Source organism: Miniopterus schreibersii (genome assembly GCF_964146895.1).
Source record: "Miniopterus schreibersii genome assembly, chromosome: 14".
NCBI lineage: Eukaryota > Metazoa > Chordata > Mammalia > Chiroptera > Miniopteridae > Miniopterus > Miniopterus schreibersii.
Genome location: NC_138114.1, coordinates 25,995,276 through 26,011,609, shown reverse-complemented (window position 1 = coordinate 26,011,609; position 16,334 = coordinate 25,995,276). Strand labels below are relative to the sequence as shown.

General features: G+C 39.0%; 1 protein-coding gene across 16 annotated transcripts in view; it reads right to left on the bottom strand.

Annotated features, from left to right (window-relative positions):
• The window catches only part of ANK3 (ankyrin 3), a 530,179-nt gene that overhangs the window by 194,746 nt on the left and 319,099 nt on the right, over positions 1-16,334 (bottom strand). For 7 of the 16 annotated variants that reach the window (XM_081157599.1, XM_081157603.1, XM_081157604.1 and 4 more), the window contains exon 1: positions 11,734-11,774. The exons of 8 other annotated variants lie outside the window; for them this stretch is intronic. In XM_081157599.1, coding sequence (XP_081013725.1) covers positions 11,734-11,769 — 36 coding nt within the window. In that variant the 5' untranslated portion in view covers positions 11,770-11,774. Of the gene's footprint in view, positions 1-11,449; positions 11,775-16,334 lie in introns of those variants that run through there. One more of the 16 variants, XM_081157605.1, reaches the window with a different exon arrangement.

Here is a 16,334-nt window from a genome sequence, read left to right as displayed (position 1 = left end):
GAGTGTGGAAGGAAATGGAGACAAAGATCTGTAGGTCAATGGCGGTCAATCCACCATGCCTCCAGCCCCCGCAACCCCGGGAGATTAAACAACAACAGCAACACAGACACGCAGGCCCAACCCTCAGAGTCCCCTGGTCATTTTGCTAAAACAAAGCTCAGGGGATTCTAATGCGAAACTAGAGGTGAGAGCCACTGAACTAGGGTATTGTAAAAACAGGGCTCTGCATGACATGGAGGTTTGGGGGGGACGGCAGGTGGGATGGAAGAGAAAGAAATGCTACGAGAGGCATTTTGAAGGTTTGCTGACAGACTTTTAACTTCACAGAAGAGAATATTAAATTCTCAAGTCTCCATTTAAAAATTTTGTCTTTCATATTTGCCCTTCCCCACTTTCGCTTACTCTTCAATGTGCCCCGCCCCCCCCTTTAAGCAAATGTTACAGCCAGAAATCAAAGGTGTGGGGCTTTTCTTGGTAACATTAACCATTAATTTTTTGACTCAAGTAAAACAGATTTGTAAATTACTCTCAATCAGAAAGAGGAATTACACAATAGGGGGCCTGCTTATGAAAACCCTTAAATCCTCTATGGCACTGACCCTTAATTAGTGATTTCAATGCCAATTTGTTTTGAAATATAAATGGAGCCACTTTGCAGAAATTCTCAAAATCCAACAGTGGTGTGTGTTTATTTGGAATAAAATAACTTTCAGTGAAAAAAAGGCAACTAACTTGAGAGAGCCTGGGGCAATAAATGGATATTTTTCCTCCCACTAGACTACAGCAGAATCACTGCTTGTATCCTGGAACATGTTCATTCAGATAGAGCCCATTCAAAGTTGCCAGATATTTTAGAGTAAGATATTGTGTGCAGATATTTTATAGATATCTTACACAGTGATCTAATATCTGACCAATTTCAAAAGAATGCAACCAATTGCGCAACTCGGAACAACTGTGACATTCATGTAACAATCTGTCTCCTGTCAATAAAATCCTCAGATCTTTAGGAGGCTGTTCCCTGGCCCCCTCATCCAAAGGGGTACTAAGTCTTTGTTAGCAAATAGACCTTTTTTAGGTACGAATTCAGGGGTGGGGTACAGAGATCTTAAAAAAAAAAAAAAGGAATTTTGTGTGTTTTTTGCATGGCAAATGCTTGAAAAAACTTGAGCCCTTTTAGTTAGGGAAGGCCTTGGGTTTTTAAGATTTTATTATTATTTTTAATTTAACCGCTACTCAGTTATTGGGAAACAACCAACATTTTCCACCCATAAAGCAGTAAGAAAAATGCTTCTCAAGGCTATCTTTTCTGTAATCATCACTGTGAAAGTCACTCACATTCAAGGGGCTGCCTCCACTGATTCCTGCCCATTGCTACAAGGCTGTCTTTGTTTGTAGGGATTGTGCTTGGAAGTAGCCTCAGTTCATCCCTGAAAATGAGGTCACTGCCCCCTAACACATGTTAGGCATGGTTAGCATCTTGACACTGGGCCCTTTGCCAGAAAGGCCCCTGTTGCTACACATTTCAAACCTGCGTGATGTCTGCACTCATGGCCCCTCTGAAACGGAAGGCAAACAACACTCCCATCTTTATCTTTAAGTAGAGGGGAGTGGGAATCGGTTAAAAAATAAATAAATACAGTTGTTGGTAGGCTTTTGTTTTTACAAAGGCAGTGTTTTTAAGAGATTTGCTTTGCCATACTGATAAACACCCCCCTCATCAAGTCTGTCTACTGTGATCTGGTTTACATCAAAAGGAAGATCCAGAGTCCAGGCCCCTTGCGATGTCTTTTCTCATCCAGATTTCAGACCCCTCAGCATTCTTCTGGAGACCGATTAGAAAGAAAAATAAATACAGAGAAGAAAGATGTTTCCCATAGGAAAAATAAAAAGTGCTTGTTGGGTGGTGGTGTTGGGTGGGTGGGTATTTCCAATTATTTCTCAACGAAAAGTTGATTTTGTTCAGCTACAAAACAGTATTTATGTGGGTCTGTCTGAAATTTTCTGAGAACACAAAGTAAAATTTTAAAGAGCCAGTTTCAGCTGCCTCTCAAAGGATATAAAACCATATATATCATGGGAGGAGAGCTATGTATGTCTAATAATATGAGGTCAAGAGAGTAATCTTTTGCCCTCATTTGTCCTAGCGTGGGGCAGAATTTCAAACCATTTGGACTTAAAAGTTTTGTTTTAAAAACTTTCCTCACGCTATAGAAGTTGCCAGGTATCTTAGTGTGCCTTACAGATTATGTCCTAACACTATTACGTGTTTGGTAGAATGCTGTAAATGATAGGAACGGAAAGATTCGATAGAATTAGAATTCATGTAGAATTAGATAGACTAAATGACAGATGAGTCTCCTTCCCTGAGAAGCTCCATAATATTGTGCAATGTGAAAGTACCTTACAGCTAGCTAATGGTAAGTAGTGTATTTCCCGAATGAGCAAAAAAGAGAAAGTGTTAACGAAAAGTTCTATTGTAGCCAGGCTACTTCACACAAGAGGTAGAAAGAATTGCAGCTCTTCATCCAAAAAATATTTTTGAAACTTAAATGAAAACAAAATGAACTCTTTTACTTTCAAGGAATTTTAGGACACAGTGAGTTTGTCTTTACTTGCATAAGAGTGAAGTTATACAATGGGGACACGTTTTCCTTAACATTTGTAATACACTCATCCTCGGTTATTCTGAAATGTAAAGGTCCAAATGCATAAGCCTGGAAAAGCAGGCACAGGCGGAGAAATTATTTCTGAAAGGATGTTTTGCAGGTATGTTCATTACCAGGCTTGCTGGAAACCTCCGCTGAGTTTGGACACGTTTCTGGTTACCTCTTGGGACAAAGAAGCACAGGGGAAATGCTGTACATCACTTTGGAAAAAACAAGTCTCTTCGCAGACGTCTAGGGGCTCAGCAATTCAGAACATAGAACAGCCCTGCAGAGTTTTCTACTTTTTTCTATCTTAATCCATAAAAATGGAATATTAATATGAAAAGGCTTTAGCCCTCTTAATTATCTTTATTTTAGGAAATCATTTTCCCTGTTGAGGTAAAACAAGAATGAAACTGAGGACTGCATAAAGTTGTTAGCAGTTGGTGCTGGTCTGTGCCGTGACAGTTTTGCGGATGACAGGGTCTCCGAAACGTGACTGAGGCCTTTGCTATCTGTCAGGCAGAAGGCGAGTGCTGAACAAAACTGTAGAGCCCCCGGGTCTTCAGCCTCATTTTCCATGATTCCTTTCTCCTTTCCTCCTGTGCGTCATTGGGCTCATCTGTCTCCATTACTGCCCCCAGGAACATGGCCTGTAAGAAACTCTGTGGCTCTGCCATGAACGAGGCCTCTGAAGCACTTAATGCAGAGTCGGGACTCCACTGCTCATCCGAGGCAGCGGCGGTCTCAGCCCAGCAGGCTCTCGGCCCTGGAAGGGTCCATCAGTCGACACGTGGCCCACCGAGGGCGCCTCCCCTTTCTGTTGCGCCACAGCATCGGGGAGACGCACTCACTTCAACAACACTAAGTGATCTCGGGGATCACAGCCCTGAACCAGTAAGCTGGTAAGCGAAGATTCAGTACAGTGATACTTACATCTTATTCTTAACTGAATAAACAACAAAATTACGTTTCTATTTTTTATACACATCTTTTGTTGAGGTGTGTAGAGATCCACACAAATCATCTCTATTTGTATAAACAGGAAACTGTAGCAAAGAGAGGTGTAATTTGCTAAACTAGTTAGGAAATAGCTAAAAAATAGAATTTGGGATTTAATGTTTGTCCCAGTACCTCTGGGTACGAGAACGGGGATGAACTGTTCCAGTGAACATAGGGGTACATATCTTAGTGTTTGCGTATTTTTGGATAAATACCCAGAAGCAGGATTACTGGGTCATAAGGTAGCTCTATTTTTAATTTCTTGAGGAAGCTCCATACTGTTCTCCATAATGGCTGTGCCAATATATAAATCCACCAACAATGAACGAGGGTGCCCTTTTCGCCACATCCTCGGCAACACTTGTTGTTTATTGATTTATTGATGAAAACCATTCTGACAGGTGTGAGGTTATATCTCACTGTGGTTTTAATTTGTATTTCCCTGATGACTAGTGATGTTGAGCATCTTTTCATATATCTATTGGCCATCTGTATGCCCTCTTTGGAGAAATATCTATTCAGGTCCTCCACACCAATTGAAAAAGATACATGTATCCCTATGTTCACTGCAGCATTATTTACAATAGCCCAGATATGAAAGCAGCCTAAGTGCCTATCAGTAGACAAATGGATAAAGAAGATGTGGTACATATGTATAATGGAATATTACTCAGCCATAAAAAAGAATGAAATTTTTACCATTTGCAACAATATGGATGGACCTAGAGGGTATTAAGTGAAATACATCAAACAGAGAAAGACCAATACCATAGGATTAGTATTTGTAGAATCTAAAAAAACAAACAACAAAACAGAAACAAACTCATAGATACAGAGAACAAACTGATGGCTGTCAGATGGGAGGGGGGTTGTGGGGATGGGTAAATTGGGTTAAGGGATTAAGAAGTACAAATTACCAGTTATAAAAACAGTAAAGCACAGCATAGGGAATATAGTCAATTATATTGTAATAACTATGTATGGTGTTAGGTACTAGACTTACCAGAGGATCACTTCATATGGTATAAATGTCTAAGTACTATGTTGTACAACTGAAACTAATATAATATTGTATGTCAACTAAAATTAAAAAATAAAAAAAATTCAAGAATGAGTAGTCCAGAATTTTATGGTTTGAACTAGTAAAAAGTACTTAGCCAAAGGTTTTCCTGCCTGACTCCTAGGCTGAATGGGACTTCCAAGGTCAACTGGTCCCACCTCTCTTTCCCCCAAATACTATCCATGTAGTAACTCTCCCTGTACAGTAATCCCATGTATCCTGGGGGAAACAACATCTAAACATTGGGACCCATGACTCACCGATGAAGAGGTCTAAAAACATATAGCTTTGCCACTTAGACAGCAAATAAAGTTGCTCTGAGCGCCCAGTGCAATATTATTATTTAGTCAAATTTTGAGTCTGTGGGTACCTTTGTCTATGAAACAAATACTAAGTTTTGCATAGCTTGGTTAACCAACAACAACAAACTGCAGAGTTCCTTACAAATGTACTTTATAATACTAAGATATTGCCACTTATCACTTAGGAAGTGCATAGCAGTTACTTCTGGCATTATACATGGTGGATTATATAAAACATGTCAACTGCTTGGGATTCTTCCATTTATCTGGTATGTTATGAATCAGAACAAGGATGTCAGGGCTTCACGCCCAAGGATCCTTATTATGTAGGAGGTATTGGCGTAAGTCCTAAAATATTTAATCCAGGGAACTATTCACGATTTAAATATAGCAGATGAAAACAGCGATAAGCTAAAATTGGTCTAGGTATCAGGAGAAAAGAGAAAGAATTGACTTAAGTAGATAAACACTTTCCCAACAGGTTTTTTTCCCTTTTTTTCTTTTTGAGATCAGGAAATACATAGCTTGGTTTTTAGTGTGGACAGACAATAATGCGAACATAACTAATTTCTTCTAACACATAAATATACTTCATGTCATGGGAATCAGTCAGGAAATCACAATACACTGGACTGAACTTCCTGGTCAGATAATTAGAGGCTTGGGCTTGAAACCCAGCGGAACTGAAGGTGAGGCCCATGGCACCAGAGGGAGAGGAGGCGGTAGCTAGTGAGAGGAAGGGTTCTTGCTTGTATCGTCCTAAAATGCTGTGTGCCAGCTGGTGCGGCTGGAGCCTTGCTGGTAAATGAAACTGTCTGCCTTTTCTGGGGGCTTGTGGTGATGATGTTCCATACTGATTATTTTTAAAACCAACTCACCAAAATGCTATTGCTCTTTCTATTTAAATTGTTCATTTCTACCTGAGTCTATGTTCAACAGAGGGATCTTAGTAGCTCTTGGTGAAAACATAGCTAAAGAAGTTCCTATTTGAATGAACAAAGAATATATTCAAAAACAGATTAGGTCACTAGTGAAGTCAGAGACAGGTATACAGATTGACAAGCTGATTCGTGAATTTTAAATAATCTTCAAGCAACATTTATATTTTTCCTGGGCATGATTTATAAATAGAAGACTTAACAGCTTTACACTGAATGCAATAAAATGGAAGAGAGAGAAAAAGAGCATGTATTGCCCAGATGCGCAGAAGATATTTTTCAAAGTACAATGAAAGCATGTAGTAAAGATAATAATGATGTTATTTTATTATATAAAATAAAACATATAAGAGTAGACTTTATCTCAATGTTGAGGTAACCATTGGAATATGTAGTTATTAGTAGTTAAAACATGGCAGGTGACTTTGAAATACCCGCTATATTATAGTCTTACAGCTAAGGCATACTACAAGGATCCTGGGAGTCAAGGCTCATATCTAAGGAGCTGCCCTTCATGTATAAAAATGAAGGTGCTAACTTAGGGTTAACATGCCATACATATTTTTTAAGTATTTAAAGAGACAAAGTGATGGGTTAGTTTAGATCTATCAGAAAGTCAGTATAATTTGATGATTTCAGAGTTCAGACTCTGGAGCCAGAATCCCTTAGTTCAAAACCTGGCTCTGCAATTTACAGACCACATGACCTTGGACAAGGTACTTCAACACACTGTACCATAGTTTCCTTATTTGTAAAATGAGAATAGCAGTAAAAATTAACTTATAGGGATGTTGATAAGATTAAGGGAGCTACTATATGCAAAGCTATTAGAAATGGCCTGGTACACAGCTGGCCTTCAATTAATAGTATACCTTATGATCAGTTAAATATTTCTTAAATTATTATTTTTATCTTGCATAGCTATGGCTATGATCTTGAGAATCCAGTGAGCATAACTGGTCACACAGAGACTGAACTCATGAATTTGACTTTAATCAATGCTCTCAGTAGCTATGCTAAATAAGGCCAGGGAATGTTTGCATTGCCATCTGTCTAGAACAGTGGTTCTCAAACTTGTCTCAGGAATCCCTTTATACTCTTAAATACTATTGAGGATCCCCAAAGAGCTTTTGATTAAGAGGGTTATAACTATTGTTATTTCCTATATTAGAAGATAAAACAGAATTAAACAAATATTAATTTATTTTAACATAATAACATACTTATTACACAGAACAAAAATATATATCTTATGAAAAAAATATTTTTCAAAACAAAAAAGAAATGGTGAGAAGATTGGTATTGTCATATAGTTTTGCAAATCTCTTTAATGTCTGACAGTAGAAGACAGATTCTCATATCTACTTCTACAATGATTTGTGACCATGTGTTGTTTTGCTTGAAGCATGTGAAGGAAATCTGGCTTCAAGTAGATGATGATGTTAGAAAAGGAGGGACCTCACAGGAAGTGGGGTACTGTGGAAGGGTCTCAAGGACACTTAGGGGTTCATGACCACACTTTGAGTGGCTGGTCTACAACCAAGTTATCAAAGACTTACCTCATGGTACAGAGGCCCACCAGCTCCTAACAGAATGATTTAGGCAAGAGCCATGACAGAACAGGAAGACCACGTCTAAATAAAAGCATTGCTGCTATTTTTTGCAAAGTATAGACCAGGATCACCCTAATCGCTGCCTGTTTATTGCCTTTCTGGCCCCTTGCTTCAGCGCTCTCCCTGATAGGATCTTTCCAAGTGGCCTTGTCCACACACTCCAAATACTTTTCCATTGGATAACACTGTCCTGGGAACCTCAATTTAACATTAGTGGAAGTGACATGTGAGAAATAAACACATCCCATTGTAATTGGTCCCGCCATATCAACAAGATAGCATAAAAATTCTTTATAGACAACTTGTCATTGTTGTGTAAACACAACTTTAGATACAAATCTTGTATTCTGGGAAACTTCTACACTGGAAAACGATCTCATTTTGGTTACTAAAATGGAATGTTAATTAAGTACATTTTTTCTGTTTAAAATATTTAACAATATTTAAGCATTTTAAACCATTCTCTCTTATTATATAAGACTAAATGGTGGCCAGAAGGCTAAACATTTTTTAAAATCAAACCTCCTAAATATTTTGGCTCCTTTTCAGCTATATAAGTAATTCCAAGTTGCAACTGAATTTACTTGCAACTGAATTCAAATACTCTTGATGAGATGCTTAAAAATATGAGAGGCTGCACTCTAAAATTGAGGATTTGTTTAAAAATTCTAACAAATATTTATTGATTGCTTAATATGTGCCAGGCTCAGGGGATCAAAAGATGACTAAGACACAGTCTGTGTTTAAAAGCTATAGAATTCAAAGTAAAATTTTGCTTATTGACGCAAGTGTTTTCAAACTATAATAGAATAACCATTAAATTACAGAAACATATAAGTCAGTAATGTATCAAAATGCTGAGTCAGAGCACAATATAATCAAGAATTCAAGACTAAATAAACTGAAGCAAAGCAATTTCAAACATTATTTGACTTTTTATACTTTTTCAATTGGTCACATCACTCACTTGTCACTTGTCCAAAGAAAAATGTCATTTACTTCTCAAAATTATTCTCTGGAAATGAGTATCTATCATGAATGTCTACATAGATCTTTATTTATAATAGTCAGAAGTGGCTCTTAAAATAATGAATTTCTTCCTGTGGTTTTATGCTTAATAAATGATTATTTAACAGCTGTAGGTATCTACCTGATAGATTCTAAAATTTGTTATATAATCTAATAATAAATTTATCAGCGGTCTAATTAGAAGACAGTTTAATTTTTACTACTAAATTTCACAATATATCCTGAGGACAACAGTGAAAGAATAGCAAATATTTGCATTAAGATAAAGAGTTGAATAATATATTTTACTCTGTGACTAATTACTGTTCAAAAGATGTCACACTTAGGTTTTAATTCTCTTTTGTCTTATAAATATCCCTTCAAATTGATTATCACCCAAATTTTTAACTGAGAGGAGGTCGTATTTTTGTATTTTCACATAGAAGAAATAAAGTTAGTTGATAAGTCAACATTATACTACATAATTAAAAATTTCCATTTCAAAACAATAAATTACAGGTAGTCTCAGCAGCAAAAAGAAAGTGTTTCCTTGAGTTTGACTATATAAATTTCCCTACTTGCCCCCCAACATCTTTAAGTAAAAATTATCGACAAGAAAATTAAGGATTCTCCCAATAATTAAATATTCATTTATTAATTGATTACTGAAAACCAGACATACAAAATAGAACACATTTGAGTTGGAAGATAGAAAAGAAATACTAAGATTTTCTATTTGTTGTTATAGAGTACTTTTACAAATAAAAATAATTATTTTTTAAAAATTAAAAATAATTCCCAGCTTATCTTATCTTTAGCTGCCTCAAAAATTGTATTAATTTTAGCTTTCCTCAATATCAGAGTCTAGCTTTTCTTTTTCTTCATGAGGATTATTTAAGAATTCAAGTTTAAGAGTTAATTTTTCACCAATCATTTATGGCAGAACTAGTTCTTCCATAAAGATTTCATTATTAACCCAGGAGACTCTCTAAAATTGGCAAAGACACAGACACATCTACCATTCTAGAAGGTTTGTGCTGCAAATGTTTCACAATAACAAGTTATAAAATCACTGAAAGCTTCTTCCAAACCACAGACTAAGCTAACCTATAGACAACCTCTAAACAATACTATAGAAACCATAAGCCAAACAGGAGCAGTAGGAGGTATTAATGATCATTTGTGAAAACAGTTATCTACTATACCCTCCTTACAAGGATTTTATCCATAGTCCAGCCCCTGCAGATAGACTGCTCGGTCTCCCATTCAAGTCAGAGATGGAATCAAGAGAAGAATAATTCATATTCATTGTCCAGCTAAGCCCAGCGCAGCAACAGTGTATGCTACTCTATTGTGACGGGACTTCTGTGTGATGTGTCGGGTCACTGCCCTTCCAGAGTCACTGCTTAGGGCAGAATAATTTCAGATCAGTCTGTCATTTTATTACACTTTTTTTTTTAAACAGCATGCCCACCAAAACAGAAAACGCTGCACATATGGGCTGAGATCAAATGCTTTCACCACTTAGTTGATATATTCTGACATGAGGCAGAAACAACATGCTCTGCTTTTATTTGAGCTTTCCTTTCAGATCTCAGATTTTCTTTTTTAATTAACTAATTAATTCATAAAAAGCCAAAGCTTGTCAGGTACATTCTGCAAGATTTGTTATATTTGTACTTGGTTCAAAACTTTCTAGCTATTTTTCAAATCCAAGCCTCACTAGGCAATCAGCAAATGTCATTATGATTATATGTAAAGTTTCAGTTCCACAACTAATGGAACGGAATGTACATCCAAAATTCAACCTTCAACATAGCTCACGGTTTTCGATGAGTGAGTCGATTATTTTTAGAGTGACTTAATATGATTTTTAGGACTCATCTACCAATATACTTATATTAATAGTATATTATATTTAATATTATAATTAATGTCTGGGATTTGTGGACAATACTTTTATCTTATTTATGAATCTCAAAGTTTAACCTGCAAAGGCCTTTCTCTGAGGCACAGAGATTGTTTGCAAAATCTCACTCACATTAAAATCTTATAGATGTCTACTCTAGAATACAGCAACATTCTGGAAAGGTCATGAATAAATATGCTTTGCTAAAACATGAACCTATCTCTAAGAATACAAAGATTAAAACTGAATCCATTTAAAATCAGGTAACACTAGGAAATGACAGTTCTTTCCTCAAAACCATTAGCATGTCTGCCGACCTGATGTTAGACCTATGAATGTACTCATTTCTTATATCTCCTCCTAGTTATTATGATGATTTCACTAAAGTTTGCTTACAAAATGTTCATTTTATGCTCAAGATTTAATATATTGTGTTAATAGCAAATAATACATAATACATGTGTGTTCTCATAGTTAAACTGTAATAACTGAAGATACAGAAACAAGGTATCACATGAAATTTTGAACTATGCCATAATCTAAATAGTGTTCTATGAATCCCTTAGAATCTAACTTCAAAATCTTATAAATATAAAGCAAGTATTTACTCCTATTTCCCATGTAGTAACCCTTAAGGGGGAAATAGCTTACTATGCTGATTCTGTAAAATTACTAAACGAGATAACCTATTTATATCTATGTGCAAATCTATTAAAACAAGAATAAAATGATTTTCTCCAACCTCTAATTACATTGTCCATATACCATTTACATGATTTCCAAAACAAATTTTAACTGTATGGTGTTTTCTCTCGCCATTCTAAAATTCCATATTCCCCCTTGCAATTAATATACCAGAAAAGGCTGAGTTTTAAAAGCCTGCAGATTTCTCTTGAGCAAAGCGGGAAGACTTAAATCTTCCTACATTCTTGGGTCCACTGGGCCCACCCTGTACCCCGAATCACTCACCATCTGCTTGCATTTCATTAAGCATCCTCTTAAGACAGGCCTGAGCTGAGCACACTCCAAATGACATCAGAGGCAAAAACATACCTAGAATCCAGATCTGGGCAAAACAGAAAGAAAGGACAGCCCACTGTCCCCCACACACTGAACTCAGGCGATCCATGGTGCAGACAGGCTAGCTTCCTTCCTATCCGGCAACAAACATTTTTTAAAAGGTACAACTAGCCAGACCAAAGCAGCACTTCTATAAGGAAAACGCATTTCATTCCGAAACTGTAAACGCTTACTTGTTCTGGGAAGGTCTCTCCCTCTTCCACTGCCATTCTGTGTGGCCAAGTATGAAACCTGATAACTCAATTAGTTAACACTTTGGACAGAGCATCGAGTCTAAAAATATCTGCCTTGGGGAATGCAAAGGTTTCCCCTACCTCCTAGTAAAGAGGTAGAAGCTGATCAGAGTTCTCTTAACTCTTTAAGGGGGAGTGGAGCAGACAAGAGTGTAGAAGTTGCCTTACAAATAACGTGGCACCTCCCAGAATTCCCCTCTGACTTACCATATTTGTGGCCTCCAGTCAAGCTCTGTGTATTCAGTCATGATATGGGGAATACCGAAAATAGCAGGGCAATCAGCTGGAAGCACACCCTGGCTGCTGGGAATCACTCATGAAACCAGCTTTTGTCATTCCGCTTATCAGCACTTTCCTCTGTGTGCAGGCTCCTCTGACATTCCTTCAAAGACAATACCACCATTTTCTCTTCTGCCTCTGGACTCGTCAGGCCTGCCCTTTGCTAGTAGGCTTTTTAAACAGCATTTCTTTCACTACATTAGCTTTACTACTGAATATGTGTACACAGTGACAGCATGCTAGCGCCAACGAGAATTACCTTCCCAAGCTGATTTGTCATCTGATGATCCTTTTAAAAATACTGCACTATACAAAACTCATGTGTAAAAACCAGAAAAAAAATACCATTGAATGCTTCTGGTCTGTTATTTGTTTATTTAACTAACTGAATTCAGTGTTTCAGGTTTTGGGGCACATAATGCTTAGGCAACTTTTTACTAGTCTTATAGTTGAGTTCAAGAGTCAAAGTCCAGAAAAACCCATCATCGCAAGAAATTGCAATTACATTTTACTTAGGACGGCGCTAACCAACAGCTCCCTCAAACCTGCAAGGCTTCAAGGGATGTGTCCATGGTGGACTGAATTCACCTCGGGGAGGGCTGGCATGTCAGTCTATTCATTCAACACACATTTACAGAGAGCCTACTATGTGCCTACTCTTGAAGGTGCTTGGATGGGATGGGCAGAGAAGGACAATAAATAAAATAGAGAAAAATCCCTGCTTTGATGAAGTGCTTATGCCAGCAGGGTGGGGCAGACAGACTACAAGCCATAAACATAATAAATAAGTTATTGCGTACGATCAATACTATAAGTGCTGTAGGGAAAATACAGCAGAAAAGGGGCATCATAAGTACGTGTTTAGGGAAAAAAATAAGTATGTGTTTAAGAAGTGGGTGGCAAAGCTTAATATTAATAATAATAATGTCTATATTATTATATTGAACCATAAGAAATTGCCATTTTTATAGGTCAAATCCACATGCATACCAGCAATTTCATATGGCCCAATCTAATAATATAATCATATATTAACATATTATTATTAGTTATTAAGTACTCTGCATGCAAGGCACTATAATAATTTCTTACATATTTTTGTTGAATCCTCACAGCTATCCTGTGAAGTAAACTTTATCTCCACGCTTGTGAGATAGAAAGTAAAGTTCAGAAAGCTTAAGTAACTTGCTAAGGTCACCAGCTAGCAAGTAGTCAGGATTTGAATGGAATCTAATTCTATGATTCTAAAGGGAAGTTCACACACTGGCAGCAAATAGCAAGTACATGTTTTACTGGACCTCATTGTGTTTTAAAATATATTAAGTGCTGTGAATACTTAAAAATTGAGAGACTTCATACCAAAATCTAGAGTTCCTGTTCAAAAAACTAATAACACAAGGAGCTGGCAACTCTGTGCCCATGTTTCTGTTGGGCCGCAGTGTCCTGGTGTTGGGGATGGCTCCCCACCTCAGCCCTCAGTCTCCACCGTTTCTCCAGTCTGCTTCACTCCTTGATGTCAGGTTCTTGGCTGCCCAGAGGTATCTGAATTTGGGCCTCTGTCCTCCAGCCTGTGCTTCTGACCATAGACACTCTAGCAGTGACTCCAAGGCACTCTAGCAGTGCATGTGACACCCCAGCAGGGCATGTGACACTCTAGCAGGGGTGCTGCATTGCTCTGAAATACCTGGGGGGGTTTGTTCACTGTGGACTGTACATCTTCTCCCCCTCCTGCACTCATCCATTTATATAGTCACCACATATGGAATGAGCACCTAGTACGTGCTGGAAACAAGTCTTTGGCTAGAAAACCAGGGAAACGATCACCCTGTTTCTGGACTGGCACAGTGAGATGGAGCCAGAGTCACCTCTGGAACATAGCAAGTCTGATCTGCATGCTGCAGACATGAGACGGGTGGGGGACAGAGTCAGACGGGGGAAGGTCCCATTGGCTGATGCCCTGGAGAAGGTGAGGCTTCAGAAATCCTCCATCCCTGGGCCCAGGGTTGCCAACCAGAACAAACTCTTCTTCACCCAAACCCTGGGCCACACCCCAGGCCCAGCTCTTTCCTCTGGGGTTGTAGACCTCTTTCCAATGACATCTGCCATTTTTCTGGTCCTCTTCAAGGCTGTCCTTTATGTCTAGTGTTAACCACACCTGGTTTTATTAGAATGTGCGGAGCCTAGAAGACCAGGCCTGTGGATCTGCTGCTCGGATCCCATAGGCAATTCCAGAAATCAGAAAGCAAGAAGCCCACTATCCCCCTAGCTCTCCCCTAAGGAACTCACGTCGGGGTTGAATCATGCTTACTGGCAAGGCATGGCTTCCTCACATCTAAGTTAGACTTCTCCCACCAATTTCTTAATCTTCTGTGTCCATATTCAAAATCATTGTTGAGTTATCCCCTCCCCTCCAGTCTTCTCTTCCCTAGGATAAACAATCCCAACTGGTTCAACCTTTCTGAGGGGCTCTTCAGAAAAAAACACTCTAAAATTACACTAAATAAGAAGAGTAATAATTCCCATAATTGTGTCTTTCAACCCACCCCCGGCCAGGACATTTTGTTTCCCAAACTTTCGTTGCTCCTCTCACAGGTACTGCAGCTGCAAAAGGAAAAGCAGACCGAAACTAACCTCCGCACATGGTGAGCACCGGCTGATGTGGGAGGTTGGTGGAGCCTGAACCCGGAGTCTGGAGGGTCCCGTGAAAAACTGAGCGCTCCATAGTGGGACGCGATGTTCTCATGAAATGAGGTAGGAGATGGTAACAAGTGTTTCCTACCTCGAGGAAGCCCAATACTTAAAAATACATTTTTACACACAAGATAAACAGTAGAGTAAATCACAAGCTCAGAGATAATTTAATCAAAGCCCATTGTTTTAAAGATGAAGAATTGGAAGCCTGGAGTGGTTCCATGGTGGCACACGGTGAATCTATGATGTTGCCGTGCCTAGAACTCATGATAGTATTTCTTTAACAAGCAAAAAGGCTTAGGGTTTTACACAGCGACTTAATTTACAAAATGAGATTCTACTTGTTATTTTCAAGGTGCCACAAGACTGCTCAAGGAAGGAGGGCAGTGCTCATGAAGATGGTATGAGCATCGCTTCAGGTATGTATCATTTGAGGGCTCAGATTAAGGAACATAAATTTGCACCAGGCTGTGTAAGGAAGAGCCAGCAGCTTAAAGCAAAGCCTGGAGAAACTTTTCTGGATGGGTCTTTAAAATACAGAGTGGCTTAGATGGCCTTTTCCATCAGCCCAAGTTGCCTACTAGGAGGAACCAAGGATCTTGTGTCTGCTCGTGCCAAGCCACCCTGGATCATGGGCCATCCAGCTGGGACTGGCGGTGACGGTATCTCTGCGAGCAGGGGATGAGGTCTGGGCGGTGTGGAGGGCGGTGTGGAGGGCTGTGCTGGGGGTGTGGGGGGGATGTGGCCTGCTGTGCCTCCCTCCCAACAGGCTGCTGGCCACTCGCTCCTCTGGCTCTGCCCACAGGCTGTGAGCATCCTGTGCTGTCTGAGTCTTCACCTCGCCAACCTCTAACCAAGGGCTCCCAACAGTAGGACCCCAACAGATGTTTCAGGGAGGTGGGAGGAGGCCCAGAGGACCCCAGGAGAGGTGGTAGCCTCTGCATATTCAGTAGACTTCAGAGATAATCCTCAATGTCAGGAGCCATTTCAAGGAACAGGAAGAGAGTTTTTGTGCCTGTGCTGAAATAGTTTTGAAATCCCACTTCTTCACAAATCCTTTCAAGACTCAGCAGACAAATGCCTGAAGAGCTGCCCCTCTCCCATCCAGTCCAATCTGAAGACGGGTCACCCTCAAACCAGCTTCTTCATTGTGAGCCTGTTTGTCTGGAGATGTTGCTAATATCCCGGACAGGGGGGTCTTCACGCCACCCAAGGGCCAAAACTGATCTGCTATAGCCCGTGTACAAAAACCAACTTTTACATTTTTAAATGATTGAAATAAGTTAAAAAATACTACTACTAGTCTGTGACAAATGGAAATAATATGCACTTCAAATTTCAGTGCATACATATAAAGTTGTGTCATATGCTGTCTTAGGCTTACTGTATGGCCAAAAAAATCCTAAAACACGTAGTATTTTCCCCTTTTCAGAGAAAGTTTACTAACCCCTCATCTATTGCCAGGGGTTTGGAGCTTGTGTCCTTATGATGCTTTTATTTTTCGAAAGACAGTGGCGTATCCTGTGTACCTAGCACGCTGTCTGATCCCTGAGACTGAGAATGACAACCCC